Source organism: Trematomus bernacchii, unplaced genomic scaffold (genome assembly GCF_902827165.1).
Source record: "Trematomus bernacchii unplaced genomic scaffold, fTreBer1.1, whole genome shotgun sequence".
NCBI classification, from domain to species: domain Eukaryota; kingdom Metazoa; phylum Chordata; class Actinopteri; order Perciformes; family Nototheniidae; genus Trematomus; species Trematomus bernacchii.
The window spans coordinates 108042-128690 of record NW_022987605.1 but is presented as its reverse complement, the minus strand read 5'-3'; the positions used below and the strand labels follow the sequence as shown (position 1 = coordinate 128690).

At 40.8% G+C, this 20649-nt stretch overlaps 1 protein-coding gene across 1 annotated transcript; it reads right to left on the bottom strand.

Annotated features, from left to right (window-relative positions):
• Window positions 1-10435: 10435 nt before the first annotated feature.
• On the bottom strand, window positions 10436-20646 carry ccdc96 (coiled-coil domain containing 96). The gene is given in 5 exon segments (XM_034130914.1): window positions 10436-11225; window positions 11341-11409; window positions 11411-11485; window positions 11487-11690; window positions 19930-20646. Coding segments are annotated over 5 exon segments (1332 nt in total). The 5' UTR covers window positions 20584-20646; the 3' UTR covers window positions 10436-10895.
• Between the last annotated feature and the right edge of the window lie 3 nt (window positions 20647-20649).

Below are 20649 nucleotides of genomic sequence, written 5' to 3'. Positions count from 1 at the left end.
AGTTGTCCGTCTAGAAGCAAGAACCGCATACGTCACGCTTACGTCGGAGGGGGGCGAGATTAACCTGAGCTAACAGTTAAGGCGAGTACGGCAAATAAAAGTTGTAACAAGCAGTAGTGCTGAGCAAAGTGACTAGAACGCAACCACACACTTGTAAAAAAAAAAACACGCTTTATAAAGTCAGGCAACACTAACCAGGCTTCGTGTGATTCTGTTTATTTGTACCTTACTTTGACCATCCGTTCGCTGTTATTGATCATTGTGGAGAGCAGGCAGACGTTTTGTTTGTTATTATAGCAGCTATCGGATGGAATCAATACATGGGCTGCACAGGTTGTCATGTCCGACTATCACAAGTAGAATCATAATGAAAAATACGCCGGTAAAAAGTGCCTGTAGAAAACGGCTTAGCAAGTAGTCAGTTTAGCTTCGGTTGCTATGCTAACATCACCCATGTTATAGCAGAGAAACTTTCATAACAGCGTTGTGATGCCAAACAGCGTCAATTCAGACTGACACACATTCACTTAAGGGGAACTGGGGATATGTATCAGCTGCTTGTGTGACAGTCAGACAGTGAATACTTTAGAGCCGTGTGAGCTAACCCGGAGCTAACGGGAGAATACACTCGTGGAAGAGCAGCCAGCACTGCAGCGGTCGGTAAATGCCGCTGAAACACATTAATAAACAATGAACCACGGCACTCTGGAGAAAAGTATAAGGTTGGAGAAGTCGTTATTTAATTTAATCTGGCTTCGTATGATTAAAAGCAACGCAGTCCCCGGCCCGTTGTTGTTGTGAGGTGAGCTCCGTTGGGGAGAAAATCAGCGACGTAAACTGTGACGTCATGACGCAGCAGCGGCAGCACCAGTCGGTCTCTGAGCGGTGTGAAAAGAGCCGGAGCTAAACCGAAGTACCGGTTCCGAACCTGAAAAGCTCTAGCACGGAGCTTGAACCGGAGTTGCGTTGGTGTGAAAGGGGTATTAGAGCTTTCTAATTGCTTTATATTTCTCTGATACACTGTGTTACGTTGGCTGTCATGTTTGTACTGCTAGTTTGCTTTGTTGGGATTGTAAACAGAAGTAGTGTTAGCATTCACTACTGATGCTACATACAGCACAGCTAACGGCTCCTCGCTCATGTCAATGTTTTATTTCTTTCTTATTTTCAAACCGATACCCCACAAGTCTGTGAACTAGGGTGTACGCAGCATGTCAACTTGAAGAAAGAGGCTTATAAGAGGTCCTATCAACAAGATTTTAGTAAATGTGGATTCCCTGTTTTCTCAGCATGGCTTATACCCGAGCAAGATGTCTGATGTCAGTAAATGTGAACCTGTTGTACATAGCGTAGCTTTGTGTGGGGGGCTTTTGTTTTTGCACCTTATACTGTACATGTTCTTCTCTATAGTAAACTTAGACAGTCTCCGTCTTGGTGACAGACATACTTGTAAATATTTTAATAAACTTCCTAACAAACCACTCTCAGTGACTGTGTGTTTTATTGGTCCTCAGATGAGGGAGTGTTTCTACTCTGAAATGTCCAGGCAAAGGACATTTCAACTTGCCTCTTATGTTGAAGAGCTCCCATGCACTGGCAGAAATCTCAGTGTGAACCCTTTTCACATCCGATCAACATCACATTTGAAATGGAAAACAAATAAACAAAAACACGATATCTTTCAGCCTCCAACGAGGCACTTGTATGAAGTTGCCCCTAAGGTTGCCCGTTACATTTGGATCTGGTCATGGAGCCGCTGGCCATCGCACCTCGCAGTAGCCAAGATGTTTCTGGGATTTGGAGGAGTGGGGTCGAACATAAAGTGTCCCTTTATGCGGACGATCTTTTACTTTTCTTAACGAATTCAGCTACTTATTGCCTGCCATCAGTGGCGGCCGGTCCATAGGGGCGCTAGGGGCGCCGCCCCACCTCTTCCCATATTAACAAAAAAGAATAAAAATAAAAATAAAAATAAAAAATATATTTAAAAAAATATTTTTTTTTTTATTTTTATTTTTAATGAACAAGGTAAATATTATATAATTGGTATCAGTAAAATGTATAATCTACAATAAAATCTCGTTTAAAATTGTGTTACGATGTCTAAAGTTACTGATAAGTCACATGTTTCCTGCCTGGCCTTGTCCGTGTACCTTCTCTCGTCTGGGCGCTAAGAGAGGAGCCCTCAACCAGTGCAGCAGCAGCCACTAGCAGCTGACTGTTGCTATCTGTAACGTGTAAACTATGCCGCGAAAACATAATTTCAGCCAATCAGCGTCGTCAAATATGATGGTCACAGGGCTCCTCCGTGAGCGCCCGGTGCAGTCTGTGAGTTGTTTGGACTCGTATCCAAGGAGACAAAACAGGAAGCTGTCATACACTCTGGAAGCTACCATTTAGCAGCTAATGAAAACTCCGTTTTTGACATAAAAATGGAATTATGGATCATCAATCATTTTTCAAAGTGACAGACACATTGGATTAACCTATGGATTAACCTTCAGCTGCGTTTTTCTCGTTTTTGATCAGAATTGTTATTCTGCAAAAGGTGAGCATATCTCCATGTTTTGCTACCTAAAGCTACGTCGTGTGATGTCGTGAATATGTGGAATCTCAGCTTGTAAACTTGTTTGTGCATATCCGATAAGTATATCGATTGATTTATACCTAGAGTGCGTTAGCATTTTTTCGCTCAGGGCTCATTTAGATGCTTCTTGTGAGACTTGTGTTTTGTTTCGGTAAACATGGTTCATATCATCAGTTAGATGCGTTTCCTCTGAGTATGAATAGTATGACACATGAATAGTTTATTACATTTTAAGAAGCCCTGAGACACAGTTTCGTGAGAAAAAAAACGGGGGAAAAAAGCCCCTTAACAGGTTAAATGGGAATTAAATCAGTGTTCCCAAAGCCCCGGTGTTCTGCAGTTTGTGTGGGCCTACTGTACTGTTGCACAGTTTATGCTGTAGAAACTATGTCCAGGACAAGGTGTTTGGAAGTTTTGGAAGATTCATAGCTAACCACACTGAAGTTATGGAGGTATTGATCAGTCTTCTCATATTTTTAAGCCTCAAATTGTCCTCCCCCCCCCTCTAACATCACCAGAAGTCATGATTTAAGGGGTCTTTTCTCAAAAAAAATTACCGGGGGAGCATCCCCCCGGACCCCTCTAGTATTGTTTGATCACCATTTCCACAGCCCCACCTAAAATATTTTCCACCAGCCGCCACTGCCTGCCATGCTGTCAGTACTCACCCAATTCAGTCAGTTTTCAGGGTATAAACTAGGTCGACCGATTATCGGCCTGGTCGATTATCGAGGCCGATATTCCGCATTTTACAGATTATCGGTATCGGCTTTTTTTAAATCAAATTGCCGATACGACTTTGGCTCTGATGCGGCCGTTTCTCTGAAGTACCCCTCAATGCAGTGCGCAATGCCTCAATGAGCTCTATAGAGTGGCGAAGTCCCTCCCTTTCCGGTGGAGCTCCATGGGACCTTATTTCGGAAAAATTATGTATTGAAGTCAATGGAGAGAGAAAGATTATCTTTCGATCCCGTTTGAATTGTGCCACGAATTACACATATGATGTTTGTCAATTTAAAAGATAATTTTGCAAGTCAAAAAAAAAAAAATGTGTCGTAAAACTGTGAAGTAACACATGAGCTCAATGAACTACATCTCTGGTCAACAACACACGTCACCAAGATGGCCGTCACTACTGTCTTGTTAACAAAACGATTGACTACCCTCACTATCACCACAATGAAACACGTCCTGAAGAAAGTCATGCAAAGCTGCCTGCCTGCCTTCCTTTGATTCTCTCTGAACTGCCTGGTCGTTTTAATGTTTAATGTCAACCATTTGTGCAGATAGCATGAAGTAGAAAAGATCGCTAGCGTTAGCGTTAGCATTTCTCCCCCGGGCTTAAATTGTGTGTATTATAGAATGACCACTCCCATGGACCGGAAGTAGATGGGCGTGACTTCGCCACTCTATGTGGGCGGGAGCTCAACCTTTCTCAACCTTTGAGGCACGTGACGTCCCGACTCCCGTGTTGTGTACTTACCCAAGCCCCCAGGAAGTGCGCTGGACTCAGATGAAAATATTCGTGCTGGCCAAACGGCGGTACTACACTTCCTTTTGGTTGCCAGGCCCGGAAACACTTTTTCCCATTGACTTACATGGGGAAAGAGTGGTCTGTAAATCGTTGGATAATTTTTTTTAAACTAAATAAACTACCCAGTATGAACACTTGTATAGCCCTTATTAAAAACATTCGTTCCTCAAGTTGTAAAAATGTGCTAATAACGTTATTCTGAGAGTTATTTCCCTCTGCATTATGAACACGCATCTAACCCATGGGACCGCGCCGCCCGGCACGTTCATGTTACGTGTTCAGCACTACATGCGTTTATCTTTACCCATGGATGCACAATAAGAACGGACCCATGTCGCCTTACTGCCAGCCCACGGAGCTGTAATAATGGATATATTGCACATGTTTGCTGTAATTCATCATTTGTAAAATATTATACTACATGGGCTGTATGATTAAATCTTGTACCGTAAATGTTGTATTAAATAAAGTTAATATTACCGACGTAGATTAACGTCCCTGTAGCTTCTTATTGCACTAAGAAGCTTATTGCACTGTATATATATACATATATATATATATATATACAGTGCAATAATTCTTTCATGCTAAATGAAGCTCTGTTGCTGGGATATCACTAGATCCTGTTACAGCGTAATATAAAAGTACATAACGATTGATGTGTAAATTAGCATAATTACTAGCTAACCGCTAGCTGCTAACTGCCGCCTCGTTAATATCAAATCTATTATAATAACAAACCATTACCATGCTGTCATGAACGTGCGGTGCTGTTACGTGTACGCAAATTGACGTGCTTGATGTGAACGAGCATTTTGGGGGGCATGGTTAAAGTTGTGCATGCGCTATGAGCGCACATACGGGTACTTCTCAGGCATGCCGGGTAATCTGTGACGTTTCGCTCTCTCAAAAGTTGGGCCATTTTATCATCATGCGCGAATGAGCAACTCTCATAGGAATGAATGAGGCCCCGCCTCCCACGCTGTATCCAGTTCTTATTATAGAGTGGCGAAGTCACGCCCATCTACTTCCGCCCCATGGGACCTTATTTCGGAAAAATAATGTATTGAAGTCAATGGAGAGAGAAAACTTATCTTTCGATCCCGTTTGAATTGTGCCATGAATTACACATATGATGTTTGTCAATCTTAAAAAATCATTTCCATGTCAAAAAAGTCACAGTTTGTCGTAAAACTGTTGAAATATAAGACTATGAAAAATACGCAACTAGAAAGACTACAAATCCCAGAGTCGCGTAAGTGATGTCACAATTGTTTTCCTCCACCCCATTCACACCAACGGTGTAAGAGATAGCTAAGATCAGCGCCATATAGATAGAATCTATCTATATGGCGCTGGCTAAGATAAGATAACTTTAACAAGATGCCTGTGTGCTTAGTACCAGGTTGTTCATACCAGCAATGGGTCTTGCTCGTTCTTTCGCTTCCCGTCTGATGAAAGGACTAGGAGTGTCTGGATCAAGCTAGCTAGTAGCTAGCACGTTAGTTAGCATTACAGCCTTGTCATTTGTATTAGCCTTAACATGAAGTAACATTAAGTAACCCAAAATGTTAAACAGTAAGAGTAGTAGTCATATTTCGTGAACCCTTTGAAGAGTACTGTCACACCGGTGTGATCATTCTATAATACACAATGTAAGGCTGGGGGAGAAATGCTAACGCTAACGCTAGCGATCTTCTCTACTTCATGCTATCTGCACAAATGGTTGACATTAAACATTAAAACGACCAGGCAGTTCAGAGAGAATCAAAGGAAGGCAGGCAGGCAGCTTTGCATGACTTTCTTCAGGACGTGTTTCATTGTGGTGATAGTGAGGGTAGTCAATCGTTTTGTTGACAAAAGTTAGTGTGACGGCCATCTTGGTGACGTGTGTTGTTGACCAGAGATGTAGTTCATTGAGCGTTTCACACAAACAAATGTGTTACTTCACAGTTTTACGACACATTTTTTTTTTTTTGACTTGCAAAATTATCTTTTAAATTGACAAACATCATATGTGTAATTTGTGGCACAATTCAAACGGGATCGAAAGATAATCTTTCTCTCTCCATTGACTTCAATACATAATTTTTCCGAAATAAGGTCCCATGGAGGTCCACCGGAAGGGGAGGGACTTCGCCATCCATGGTACTTACCCAGTCACAAAAGTAACATATTATATCTTATATTAATATATATATAATTCTGATGTCTGTGGTTATTTAAACATTCCATGATAAACGTTATTTCAGCGTCAATAAATGAGTATTAATCCCAGTGTGTTTAGTGTACAACATCACATGTCATTTCACCTTCAATTCACGGTTTTCACAACGTTAGCCACATGCTAATGCTAACCGGAAATTAAGACCTTTCAGAATAAAAGTGTTAAATTAATAGTTAGTGTGAACTTCTGTTTTTTTCAGAATAAAACTGCTTTAGATTAAAACCCTGTATTTCATTTAAATTACGTCATATCAACATTGATTTTAATTTCTTACAGTAGGAGAGGTTTTGGGGTTTAGGTTTGGGAGGGAGGAAGGAAGATTAGGATTAGGTAAAAAGGTAGGGAGTGGTTAGGGTTAGGATGGGGGGAAGGGAAGGGTTAGATTGAAGGGAGGGAAGAGAACTGCTACCGGGAAACAGGATGCAATGCGTCATCTGTGAAGCTCCGCCCACGTTGAGCTCCCGCCCACATTGAGCTCATTGAGGCATTACGCACTGCATTGAGGTATGGAGGACGGAACATGACTTAAGTATAAATAAATAAATGTGTAAATAAATGTATGAAGAAATACAGGAATAAATAAATAAATACGTAAATAAATAAATAAATACAGGAATAAACAAATAGAGGAATAAATAAATGACGAAATAAATACATAAATAAATAAATGTTGAAATAAATACACAAATAAATAAATAAAATAATAAATAAATGCATAAATAAATATGGAAATAAATACACCAATGTATAAATAAATAAATAAAAGTCGAAAATAAAACAGAACACACGTTATTATATATCTTTCATATATTTCTACATTTACGCGACATACATTTATTTATTTATGTGTCCGTATGCTAATGAGGTGGGCGGTCCTAACCTCATTCTGAAGCAGGATTCGCCAATTGTTGGAGCCAGGCAGAAGCAAGAGATTTGTGGCAAGTCACATCTGTTCATTCTGTGTACAGTGTACACCCACAGCAACTCGCTAATAATGGCTTCTTTATAACCCATAAATAATCCTTACAACTGTGGATAAACCATGGATGTATAAAGATAAGGGCTAAACAGTAAAGCTCCTGCATTCGAATCAGCGCAGTTAGCCAGGCGTTAGTATAGCCCTCTGCCAGAAATGATCACACACTCCTGTAACCAATCCTGCTTCAGACTGAGGTCGACCGCAGCGGAGAAACTGTGACGCGCTGGGACGACTGGGACGGCTGCTAGTGGAGCCTCGCAGCAACTCTGCTTTCTGCACCACAATCTGGTGCTGCTGAATTGGGACTACTAAATGAGTGAGACTCAAATATCAGAAGTTCAGAACAAGTTTTAGTAGTTTTTATTTTATTTGTACTTCATTTACTTTACTCAGGGTCACAGAGAGGAAACCAGTTTTAAGATGTTGAAAAGTTCATTAAACATAAAAAGGCATTTCATAGAAGTTCTGTTATTCTACATTTTGACATCAAGATTTTCTGATTTTACTGCAAATGTATATCGGTTCCAAATATCGGTTATCGGTCTCCTTGATTACTAATAATCGGTATCGGCCTTGAAAAAGCCATATCGGTCGATCCCTAGTATAAACTGAATTTGCACAAGAGTGAACTCTTTGCTGTTAATAGCGTGGCACTTGCGTTTGAATATATCACCCTTCCTTTTATGGTGGTGCAAGATAGGTTTACTTACTTTGACATTACAGTTACTAGATAATATAAGTTACTTTACTTTCACTCTGTTAAATCAGACGTAGTGGTCCCCCCTTTCTGCGTCCTTGGTAGGCCATATTAATTATATAATGATGACTATTCTCCCTGAATTCCTGTACCTTTTCCAAATGATACCAGTTTTCATTTCTAAATCATTCTTTGACTTCATCTTATATTTGGAGGGCACTTAGAACTGCTCGTATTACTAATAACTCAAATTGTAATCCGATTGCTAGACCAACAGTGAGGGTCTAGCAATTGTATTTTATAGTTTTTGCATAATATATCATTTTGTTCATTGGTTTGTTAAACATATATTACTTAAAAATCAGTTTTTTTTAAATATCGTTATATTCTTTTTTTTCATGCATGAAGATGAAAATATCCTTAGTTTGTTGTAATTCATGCATGAAGGAGTTCATAAATCACACACTGATGGAACATCACTATATTGTAATTATTTGTATTGGCTTTTTCTAAGAAAAAGGTTCGGGGTCGGTCAGGGGGTACTTGGCTGAGAAGATGTTTCAAAAGGGGGTACATTACTGAAAGAAGTTTGAGAAGCACTGCTCTAGGGGGGTTTTTAAATATTGAAGTTAAATGCATCAATCTGGTGCACCTTGAGAGCAACATGAAGAGATCTATGGATACATCTCTCAACACCCATATGAAACAGACCTGTAAACAGATTTACTTTTTCTTTATGGATATTTTACAAATCACTCCCCTTTTAAACTGTATTCTTGTTTTACTGTCATATAGTATTTCATACCTGTTTTTCATGTATTACTCTGACTGACATCACATACATCGTAGCATTAAAGTTCACAGTTTAATTTTAATTTTTTTTTTTTTATAAATAATAAAAAACGTGTTTATTGGGGGAGGGCAGGAATGTCAAATGGGAGGGCCTGGCGCTCACTCAAACAAAATGCGCTCGTGCCACACACACAGAGCCGAGCTTGAATGAAACACCCATAAGTACTTGTACTGTACTGTACAAGTACAAGCATATTATTTTCAAATCAATCATTTTTCAAATTATGAATTTCACATATATAAAAAAAAAAAGACATACATTTCTTGGAGTTGTTTAGCAGTTGCTAGGCCAAATGTTGGTGTTGCTTTAGCAACTCCAAACTGGCGCCGCTCCGGATCATTTGTGTTGTTTGTGCTGCACTATACGTTCTGTTTCTTTCTTGTGTTAAGTGAGAAGTAAAGCAAAGCTGTGCTATGAAAGTTAGCTTTCGCTAACTTTAGATCCATAACAATGCTAGCTAAGTAGCCTAACAGCAGGGACTAGGGATGCTCCGATCGCCAATTTTGGGGCTGATCGCCGGAATCAGTATCGGCCGATACCGATCGATCCGATCGAGTGGGCGGGGCCTATGGGGATCTTCCATTTAAAGTGATGTTTAAAACTCAGTTAATGGGGCTCATTCACTGGCGCTTCCACAAACAACAACCAACATAATTATTACATTCAAATGAAGTACATTATTCAAGTTTACATTAACTTTGGATTATAATACGGGAGAAATGAGCGGAAGCGCTCTTTTCCTCTCTCCCCCTCTCTCTCTCTCTCCTGACAGCCTGTCAGTATCATCTCATGCAGCTCACTGATCCAGTAATGAGTGACCCGACAGTCAAGAATACATATATGTATAACTAGTTTAACTTGTTCCAGAGGTAGATCAAATAGCTAAGTGTGTTAGGTCTAACTCTTAGTGTGTGTTTCGCTCCGCTCACCGGTCCGTCACAGCGGGTGGAGCTGCAGGATTTCTGCTTCACACACGTTGCATGTTTTTATTCCAAAAAGTCCCCTGTTCCCATTATGTCCACCTGTTTTTGGATTATCTTATTACTACCTTACTACTCCTTTTATTGTCATTTTCGGACACCTTAAAATACTGCCAGACTGGTGAAGCCATTTTGGCGAGCTTGTTTTGCCGCGCACAGAGAAAAGTGTCATGTATTTTACCAACTAATTCCATTGGGGGCCATTTTGAATCGGCTAATTCAAAAAGTACAAGGAAATATGGCCCATAAATGAGGAATGAGCTGCCAACAAAATAAATGAATCCCTATGGAGAGCTGTGATGTAACCTGTTTTTTTCTTAAAGCATCTTCAAGTATCAAGCATAATTTACCTACTTCTGAATGATTTTGCTAACTTATAAATGAACTGATAAGGCAATATACCTCACTCACTAGAGTGAGTGGCCCCTCCCTTCGTATATGTTTCTGTATGTAGCCCTCGGAGAAAAAACAATGCAACCAAACTTATTCCATACATCAACATTCTCCTGCTTCTTATACTAAATCAATAGGTTTGGAGAAATATAACTTTGAAAAATATTATTTATATATTTATTCAGAAAAATGTTCAATACCTTGTATTGCAACCAAAATCAGTCTACACTAAAACAGCTCGACAGCGGCTCTTCTTCCTCCGCAGGATTCAGAGGTTCAGCATCCTGACCTTCTACAGGTGCACCATAGAGAATGTTGTGCTGAAGAGGGCGAAGAAATAATGTATGCAATTCTTTTGTAATAAAAAAAAAACCCGTACATCTGATGTTTTGGGCTTAACTCTCTGTTAACCATTGTATTGTCCAATATAGTTATTATATACAAAAATAACAATTGTTTTCAAATAACTGTTTTCTTGTGGACTTTTGAGTTATCTTTTTTCATATCTTATTTGTTCTTAAGCCTTCCAATGTTGCATATAGCAGAAAATCAATGTCCACCTGGTCAGAGTGCTCCTGCTCAGCTGTGTAAATCTGGCTTTTTTTGGGCTGATATTGTGTTGTGTGATCATTAGTTATTCATTCATTAATTAGGTTGTCTCAACTTCTTCTTCCATCTGCCACAACTGAAGACAATCTCAGCTTGCCGGCACTTCAGATCCCTTAGTTGATCCTCCATGTAGTCAGAGGCGTCCACAGTGTCCTCAAAGTCCAGCAGCAGGACCCTGTTTCCCAGCAGTCCACGATGCTCTCTCAGCTGCAGGTTGTCTCTCCGAAGGCTGTTGCGAGCGTGCCTAGTCCTTGTGAGGAAGTCCGTTCCCCTGGCCACCGTTGCTTCCAACATTGCAAGCTGCTCTCGCTTGGCCTGGGCCTCCATTTGACTCCAGAACAATTTCTCCTTTATATTTGACAGTAGCTGATAGAGCAGAATAAAAAACAATGTTAGGGTTAGGGTTACCTATTTCTGGAAATCATATGTTGTGAAACAAATACAGAAATGACGCAATCTGTACTCGGATTGTTATACTAACCTCCAAGCTGCTGCTGATCTTTAGTTGCGTCTTTAAAGATTCCTCATTTTGCTTTTCAGTGTGTTTTTTTCAGCTCTAGCCTCTCAGCCTGCAGCAGATCAAAGTGGAGAAGTAGGGGGTCCCCGGCATCTTTTTCCCTTGCAACAAAGTTCCCCCTCCAGCCTGTGAATGTTGGCCCTCAGCTTGATGTTTTTGAGGCGTAGTCTGATCAGCTCGTGCTGTAGAAGCTTCTCTGTTTCCAAGGCTGTCTCCACCTTGGTCTGAGCAGCTTGTTTACCAAGGTGTAGGCTCAGTACTGTCACAGCTACCTCCTGCTTTAGGGCCACCAATGATTGCCATTCATTTTCCACCTGACAACAAAGATATGGCCAACTGTTCAGAACACTAAACACACAATCAACACTGATTCCAAACCTGTAGAGGTCCCCCAATTTGGGTGCTTATATATAGTTGGGTTACAAGATGGTTATTTGGGCTTTCGTGAAAATACATATGAGACATTTCTATAAAAGTACTTGCTATATGGAATTTGTACAACTGCAAATATTATTTTCCTCAGAAAGAAAAAGTCCCAGAGAATCTCTCCGGTCCGCTCCAACAGCAATACACTTTTAGATCAAAGTTTTTGATCTAACAAGCATCTTTTTGAGTGTTTCATCTATTCTCCTTAGAGTTTGTGAAATGCAACTATACCCATGGAGTTGACCCGATACCCGATGTTTGTAAGTGTTCATAGATCAAAAACATTTATCCGGGGAAAACTGGCGTATGTCTTGCGTCAGAACAGACTACACTGTGTGCACAATTATTAGACGAGTATCTTGACCATATCATAATTTTCTATGCATATTTTTCCAACTCCAAGCTGTATAAAACTTGAATGCCTATTGGATTCAAACACATCAGGTGATGTGTATTTGTGTAATGACGGAGGGTGTGGCCTAAGGATGTCCACACCCTACATGAAGGTGTGCATAATTATTAGGCAGCTTCTTTTCCTCAGGCAAAATGGGCCAAAAAAGAGATTTAACTGACATTTGAAAAGTCAAACATTTTAAAAACCTTTCAGAGGGATGCAGCACTCTTGAAATTGCTAAGATATTGTGATTACAGAACCATCAAAGTTGTGTTGCAAATAGTCAACAGGGTCGCAAGAAACGTGTTGATACAAAAGACTCAATGAACTGCCAAAGATCTGAAAAGAGTCAAACGTGAAGCCACCAGGAAGCCCTTATCCTCCAGTGCTGTCATATTCCAGAACTGTGAGCTACCTGGAGGGCCCAGAAGTCTCAGGTGTTCAGAGACATGGCCAAGGTGAGGAAGGCTGAAACCACCACTGAACAAGATACATGAGTTAAAACATCAAGACTGGGCCAAGAAATATCTTAAGACAGATTTTTCAAAGGTTTTCTGGACTGATGAGATGAGGGTGACTCTTGACGGACCAGATGGATGGGCCCGTGGCTGGATCAGTACCGGGCCCAGAGCTCCACTTCAACTCAGATGCCAAAAAGGTGGAGGCTGGGTTCTGGTATGGGCTGGTATTATTAAAGATGAGCTAGTTGGACCTTTTCGGGGTGAAATGAAGTTAATTTGTTAACCTAGGTTCAGGAGCATGGCTACGCCTCAACCCCACCTCTAATCACGGCCAACTCTATTTATATACGGCCAAACATCCGGCAACTGCCTGTCTCTATTCTCTCAGAGACAGACAGGCAGACCGCGATTCAGACCAGCCTCGGTTTAGTCCAGCTTCGTAACCCATCACCTCTGAGGTCTAAGGACTTAACCCCTGCAGAATTTGCTCTAACATTTTCCCTCTACCCGCGACGTCATCTGCTCAGTTTATCCCACACGCAGAAACCGAGTTAGACGAACACCTCTACATAGCGCTAGACATGGCCTAACCTTATGGCTCAGGTTTCTACACCTACCACGTTCACTTTGCTAGTCAAGCCGCCGGCCGCATTAAACACTTCAAGAGCTGTTCATATTCGCACTGCAGTATGCCATTTAAACATGTATTGTATACAGGTTGTGTTTATTTTATTATCTTTGCTTTTTAATGCCTGTTGTAAAATGCCATTATATAATGTGTTTTTACTGTATTTATTCTTAAAATGTCTTTTAATTTATTTTGTAAAGACCTTTGAATTGTCGCGTGCTGAAAAGTGCTATATAAATAAACTTGCCTTGCCTTTACATCAGAAAGAACAAAGATTAAAGAAGTGACTAACTGCATCAGTTAGGGTTAAAAAACGTGTATTCAGCTAAAACATATACATCGCTGCAGTAAGTTATTATCCAGTGGAAAGCCCTTACCTACTGGCCAAGTTAAATCAAGTGGTTACTTTTGTTTGGCTGGGCAGTGTAGCTTTACACACCGTCTTATTTGACTTTCTCAGGACTTGAAACTGTTTTTTGGGGGCAGACCCCCACAAAGAAAAACAATGTTATACACACATACAAGGTCATTATCTTAACAGTTTGTTATGCTCATCGAGTCATCCGTGAGCAGAGCATCAAGTTGGCATGTCTATAACAGCTGAATGTGGCGATTACCATGTTGTTCAGCAAAACGCCTCACAAACTTATTAAGATCTAAAGCTTTAGATTCAATGCTGAGTACAGCCAAACTTGACAGTCTCTTCTCTGTCATTGTAGACAGCAAATACCTCATTCCTTCCGTGTACTTGGGTCCGAATGCTTCTCGTTTTGCGCCGTCTCCGCCAATCACATTTCCACGCTCGCGCCAGGGCCGGGGGAGGGGTTACAAGGCTCGCGTCTTGTGCTGCATTCACTTGCACTCGGACATTAGGGATTTTCTCTCATAAATGTCCGTTGAGCCACAACCATAGATATATATAAACACTAGATGGCTCATGGGAGATTTTCCAGCGTAGCTCACCGGCCGCCATCTTGCTACAGTCAACAGCTACTCTGGTATGGTAGCTGTTGTAAGGTGAGTGATCTGCACAAAAATACTCTTAACTCGCTGAAATCTTGATTGATTTACAAACGGTTTGGTTTATTATAAACATTATTAGCAAGGCTATGATACAGGATGCTTGGACATGTTGAAATTGCAGCTTTTCTTTGTGTATGTGTGGTTGTATTTATTAGCTGGCTAATAACAAGAGGCTGTGAGTGAGACCTAGTATTACAAAGTTGACCCAGCAACTTTACACCAGTGGGAGAGGCAGAACTGCTCTTTCTTTTCAACATAACTTAAGTTACACATGATTTCTTCCAAGTGGTTTGGCTTGTTAAAAACATCTTACATTTAGATACATTATGATCCAGGACATTGCTGGCTTTGTGTTTACAGAAGTACCTGACTATGCCGGACTTTTGTGCAGCCTACGGATGCTCTAATCGCCGCAGTCTGGAAACAAGAATCCGTGGAATCACCTTTCACGTGTAAGATATGACAATATTATGACTATAATTAGGATAATCATTAATTACGTAGTGGATGTATGTACATTACAAGTCCTGCTACACAGGATCAGTGGGGCTATGTGAGATAATAGTATTGCAAGATTGTTGTTGACCCAGCCTCTTTAGAATATGTTGCTACCATTTCTTTACCACAATTATTTAATGTTTCTTTTGGACATCTTTTTTATAACTCTTAGGGTTGTTGTCTTATTCTTAAAGTTATACATACATACATACAATTACCCCAAAATATGATAATTTCGGTGTGTATTTTTGTCCTTACCCTTAATGTTAAAGGAAAGAAGGGAGGAAAATGTTGACAATAATTGATATACTGGCTACCTTTTCTCATGTTGTTAAGGTTTCCCAAACCGGAGAGAGAGGAGGAGGCAGTGGGAAGATGCCCTAAGAAGGCAGGCGACACTGCTCTGGCAGTGATCATTTCAGTTGTGAGGACTTTGACAGGACGGGGCAGACTGTCCGGCTTAAAGATGGGTGTTGTGCCAACAGTATTCAACTTCCCAGCTCCATCTTCAAAGGGTATGTGTATCATTGGCCAACAAGAATTCAAGGTGTATAAGAGTGGTATATAAATATGTGATTAAATGTCACACTTTAGTTTTTCTTTCTGCACGTTTAGGAATAAATAATGTGTTGTGTATTACAGCACATTTTAAACACTCAAAATGTCTTTAATGATGTTTATTTTAGCCGGAAGCAACAAGAAAGCACAAACCACTTCTAGAAGAGCGGAAGATGAACCTCAGCCTAATGTTGTGAGTATTCTGAATGTGGCCAAGACCAGATAAATGGTCATTGATTTCAGGAGGGTGAGGACGTCTCCTCTACCCCTGTGCATTCTGGGAGAGGATGTGGCTGTTGTGGAGGACTACAAATACCTGGGAGTGCACTTAGACAATGGGCTGAACTGGAGGATCAACACTGACGCTGTGTACAAGAAGGGGATGAGCAGACTCTATTTTCTGAGGAAGCTGAGATCCTTCCACGTGTGCAGCAAGATGTTGGAGATCTTCTACCGGTCTGTTGTGGCTAGTGCACTCTTCTTTGCTGCGGTCTGCTGGGGGGGGCAGCATCAGAGCCGGTGACACCAGCAGGATCAATAAACTGATCAGGAAAGCCGGGTCAGTCATCGACATCAAGCTGGACCCCTTTGAAGCTGTAGTGGAGAGGAGGACACTGAACAGGCTGTTGTCCATCATGGATAACCCCACCCATCCTCTCCACCTGCAGCTGGACAGTCAACGGAGCTCCTTCTCCAACAGACTGCTGCAGCTCCGCAGTGGGCAGGAAAACATTCCCACACTGCCATAACTCTGTACAACAAATCACCTCTGGCTGGAAGATAACTCTCTCTCACTCTCCATAGTTTATCTTGAATATAACCACGTTGTACATTTTACACATATATAATCTGTTCAATATTTAATATTTAAAGGTGGGGTAGGTAAGTTTGAGAAACCGGCTCGAGATACACTTGTTATATTCCATGGAATGCTCTTAACATCCCGATAGCAATGAATATCTGAAGTGCATTAATATTCCATATGCCTTATATTTATGTATATGTATATTAGATATATATAATATCCTGCCAAACTCAACATGTATATTATTTTCCTCTTTCTTTATTTTCTTTATTTTTCTTGCTTATTTCTAATTTATTGTAAAATGCCTTGTCCCTTATGCTGCTGTAACTAAAAATGTTTTCCCAAATTGGGATCAATAAAGTACCATCTTATCTTATCTTATCTTATTTGCATGTGGAATGTCACTAACAAATGAGAGCATCATATGGCTTGTCATATTAAATCCTTTATCTCGGTGGTAACCAGGAAGGTCTATGATGGTGTTACTAGGAGAGCCCAATATCATTTGAGGTGGTACTCTGTGTACAAAGTTTGAGAACCACTGGCCCATCTCACTTGCTCTATGTCACTCATACACTTGAATAAACATGTGCAAACATTGAAACTACACCCAGGGGTTGGCAACCTTTACAATCAAAATAGCCATTTTTGTCCAGAGCCTCAAAACATATTTCTGCCTTTTATAAGGGGACAAGCCTATTAAGATCAATTTCTTAAAAGTACGCTGAGTTGTGTTTTCTGTTGGAGAACGTAACATTTTTTTAGGAGAATAGAAACCACACCAAGTTGTTGTTCTTAATAATACATTTATTTTGGGGGGCCGCCTTTCATAACACCCAAGGACACCTTACAAGGGCATAGGGGCAATATAGGGAACAATTAAAACTGGATTTAGTGAGATATCAGCCGGGGTAAGACAAGACAAACAACATTAAATGGACTTACAGAAGGACACAAAATGACATACAAGAACTCAGCGCACCGTGCTGTGATGTGGTAACGTATTTCAAAGGTTCTGGATTTGTTTACAAATCTAGAAACTAAATACAAAACTAGGACGATATGAAGATCTCATGTAAAAAATAATTGTGATAAATGAGACAGAACTGGCCTGTCTGTGGGCTCATTTTATGTTGGTTTGGTTCTTCTGATAAAGGTGTGAATATCTAAATAATATACCACCATATGCTATTGTCATTAGTTGTGTCCCTGTTCTTCAAGCTAAGGCATTGCTAAATTAACAACTCTTGGCTTACAGAGTGGTAACATGAGACCGATTTTATATATAAAATATAAATATATTTTAATTTTATAATTGATTTTAAATATTAACAATATAATAAAATAAATGGAAATATATACACCGGCAAATATTTAATATAAATACCTTGTGTGTGTGTATAGCTATTGCTTTATCTGCTTAATGTTATTTTCATATGAAAGTCCATGATTATAAGTATGCAGTATCTATAACTACATCTTTGATGTTTATAAAAAAACCAAACCGTTTGAAAATTGTTTGAAAATTGAGCAAGCTATGGTTATTTAAATAGTAAACCATAATGTTATGAATGAGAGCACTGCCTGTAGCAAGATGGCGGCCATGTGGCAACGTCGGTCTCCATTGGCCAGCAGCGCGGGTGAGTCATCTAGTGTTTATATATATCTATGGCCACAACCGCTCGCATAAAGTTAGCGGAAGTTAACTAGAAAGATTTCACTGTTTCTCGTAATTTTTTTCTCACGCTGCGTCTCCCCTGAAGCTCTCTGGCGCCCCCCCGCTGGTCTAGAAAAAGGTAAATGTGTGCATTTTATTATAAAGTTGTGTATATTTACAGACTGTTGCAAAAACTAAGAGGCTTATAAACATCAGGTTTAAAACTAAAAGAGCTTTGCAAAAAAGTAACACAATTAAAGATGTTTGGAGTTTTATTTGAGTTATTCATTCAAATGTTTTGTCCAAGAGATGCTGATTTGAAACCGTTGTTACCTATAGTTACGGCATTTCGTGTTTCTGCAGGAGAGAGGGGAGTTTGTTCCAAAGCTGTATTTACACCCTCCATCTGAAAGGAGGGAGCCTCATTTAGCTGCGAGTGTCACTCCGACACGGAGTTCACTCCATCACGGAGTGGGTAGGGTGTGGTTTGGAATTGGGCCTCTCTGTTGGAGGACTTGATATGATAACCCACTCCCCCTCCACACTCGTTGGTTTGGAACAGGACTTAATGTGGCGGACCCTCCACTCGAACGCGCAAACGGAGGGGTAGTGTGTAGGGGTAGGGTGTAGGGGCGGTTTGGAATTGGGCCAAATAAACAATCAGGCACAGGAGGGAAAACACAGGAAGGAGAAAATATATGTCAAAATAAAACAGGAAACTAAACACAAAAACTCAGACTGTGACACATTATATATTGTATATCCAAAAGTCATAGTTTAGTATTCAAAGTCAGTCTAGTATGTCAAGAATATAATGAAAAAAGTCCCAGTATGTTGAAAAGATGTATAGCGATAATGATCATTCATATAAAAACTGTGTTGATGATAAAACTGTGTACTTGAACACAGTCAAGTTTTCAGACTTTTATGGCACTTTTAAAAGTCCAGTAGTGCCAAATACAGCCTGGGGCTTAAATGGCCTAAAGCAGAATTAAGAGGTCTGGAGCTACAGAGGTCAGGTAAGTCAGAGTCTTTCCAACTTCCCACCCGAGTTAAAAATGTGCAACTTTAAACTTCAGTCAACTGACTCTGACTTTTGTGAGATCACTTACAAAACTATTTCTGCAACCACCCACTCCCAACTTACCAACTGCCTTCACTGACATCAAAACATGGATGCAAAACAACTTTCTGAAACTAAACTGTGACAAATCTGAAATAATCATTATTGGTCCAAACTCACCAACCCGCTCCACCCAGGACTTCCCTCTAAACATCAACGGCTCCATCGTCAACCCCTCAACTCACGTCCGTAACCTTGGTATCATCCTCGACCCCGCTCTCACTTTCCTCCCTCACGTCAACTAGATCACAAAAACGCCTTTTTCCACTTAAAGAACATCGCCCCCACCGCTGCTGAAACTCTGCCTTGATTACATCCCGACTGGATTACTGCAACAGCATCCTCTACGGTTCTCCTGCATACATTGTCAATAAACTGCAATATATCCAGGACTCTGCTGCCCGTATGCTCACCTCAACCCAACCCTCCGATGACATCACCCCCATCCTCCACGAACTCCACTGGCTCCCAATCAAACACCAAATTGACTTCAAAATATTACTTCTCACCTACAACGCCATCAACAACCTTGCCCCTCCCTACCTCAGTGACCTCATCCAACCACACACCCCTCCACACACCCCTACCCGTCGCCTCAGGTCTGCTGAAGCTAACCTACTACAGCCCATCAGGACAAAGCTCCGGACCTGGGGGGACAGGGCCTTCGCCGCAGCCCCCCCTCCCTCTGGACCTGGGGTGACAGGGCCTTCGCTGCAGCCCCCCGCTCCCTCTGGAACTTCCCTCCCCAGTCAAATAATCTCTCAAAACTCACTTATTCACTTTAGCTTTCAAACTCTGAAGTGTTATGCTACCATTTGCTGCATTGCGTTGGTCACAGAATATGTAACATTTCTTTGTTTTATAGTTTTTTTTTAATCTATTTTAACAAAACATTTCCAACATTTTAAACTTGGAAATGATACAACTATTAAAGGCACATTTTTAGCACAACATGCAGATCCCCTGACAGTGCGACAAACCTTGTCCAGCTTCTCTTGGGAAATGAACCTCAGCTCCTCTGCTTGCTTCTGAGATGTCTCTGTATTAGTGGTAAGCTGCTGTTTCAGGTCAGTCAGGATGGTTATGTACTTCTCATACTCCTGCAGCTCCTTTGAAACTTGTATCACCACGTCCACCTGGGAGTCATCTCTGGCCTTCTTGTGGAAGAACTCAGCCAACTTCCCCTGCAACAGGCTGCAGCGCTGGCTGGCTGTATCTCTGTCCTCACACATGCACTCTTCAGAGCTAAGGTCTTCAGAACAGGATTGCTCTCCCCCAGCCTTCTTTTCTTCTAGTGTGGTGTTCTGTCTCTCCAGGGCCTCAAGAGGCAACCTGGGAGCTCCATCTTCATCATGGCTGTTTATTTCAAAAACTACACTCTCCTTTTGAGACTTTGCCTGTTCATTGACTACATTGAGCTCTTTACCTTTTTTCTCGTATGGCTCAGGGGTAGCTTCTTCTTCAGTAGGGGGCTCTTTACAGTTTTCTTCATCATGATCAGAGGCAGCCATTGTAGCTGGGACGTCTTCTCTTTCATTTCCATTTACACTAATATAAGAAGTGTTCTCCACGTTCGAGGAATCTGCTGACGCGCCGAAATCGTACTTTACCTCATTGTCTATCTTGCCCTCCATTTTCAATAGAAATAGAATATAATAAAATCCCCCCAAAAAGAATGTAATGTGTGTATAGCTCGAGGG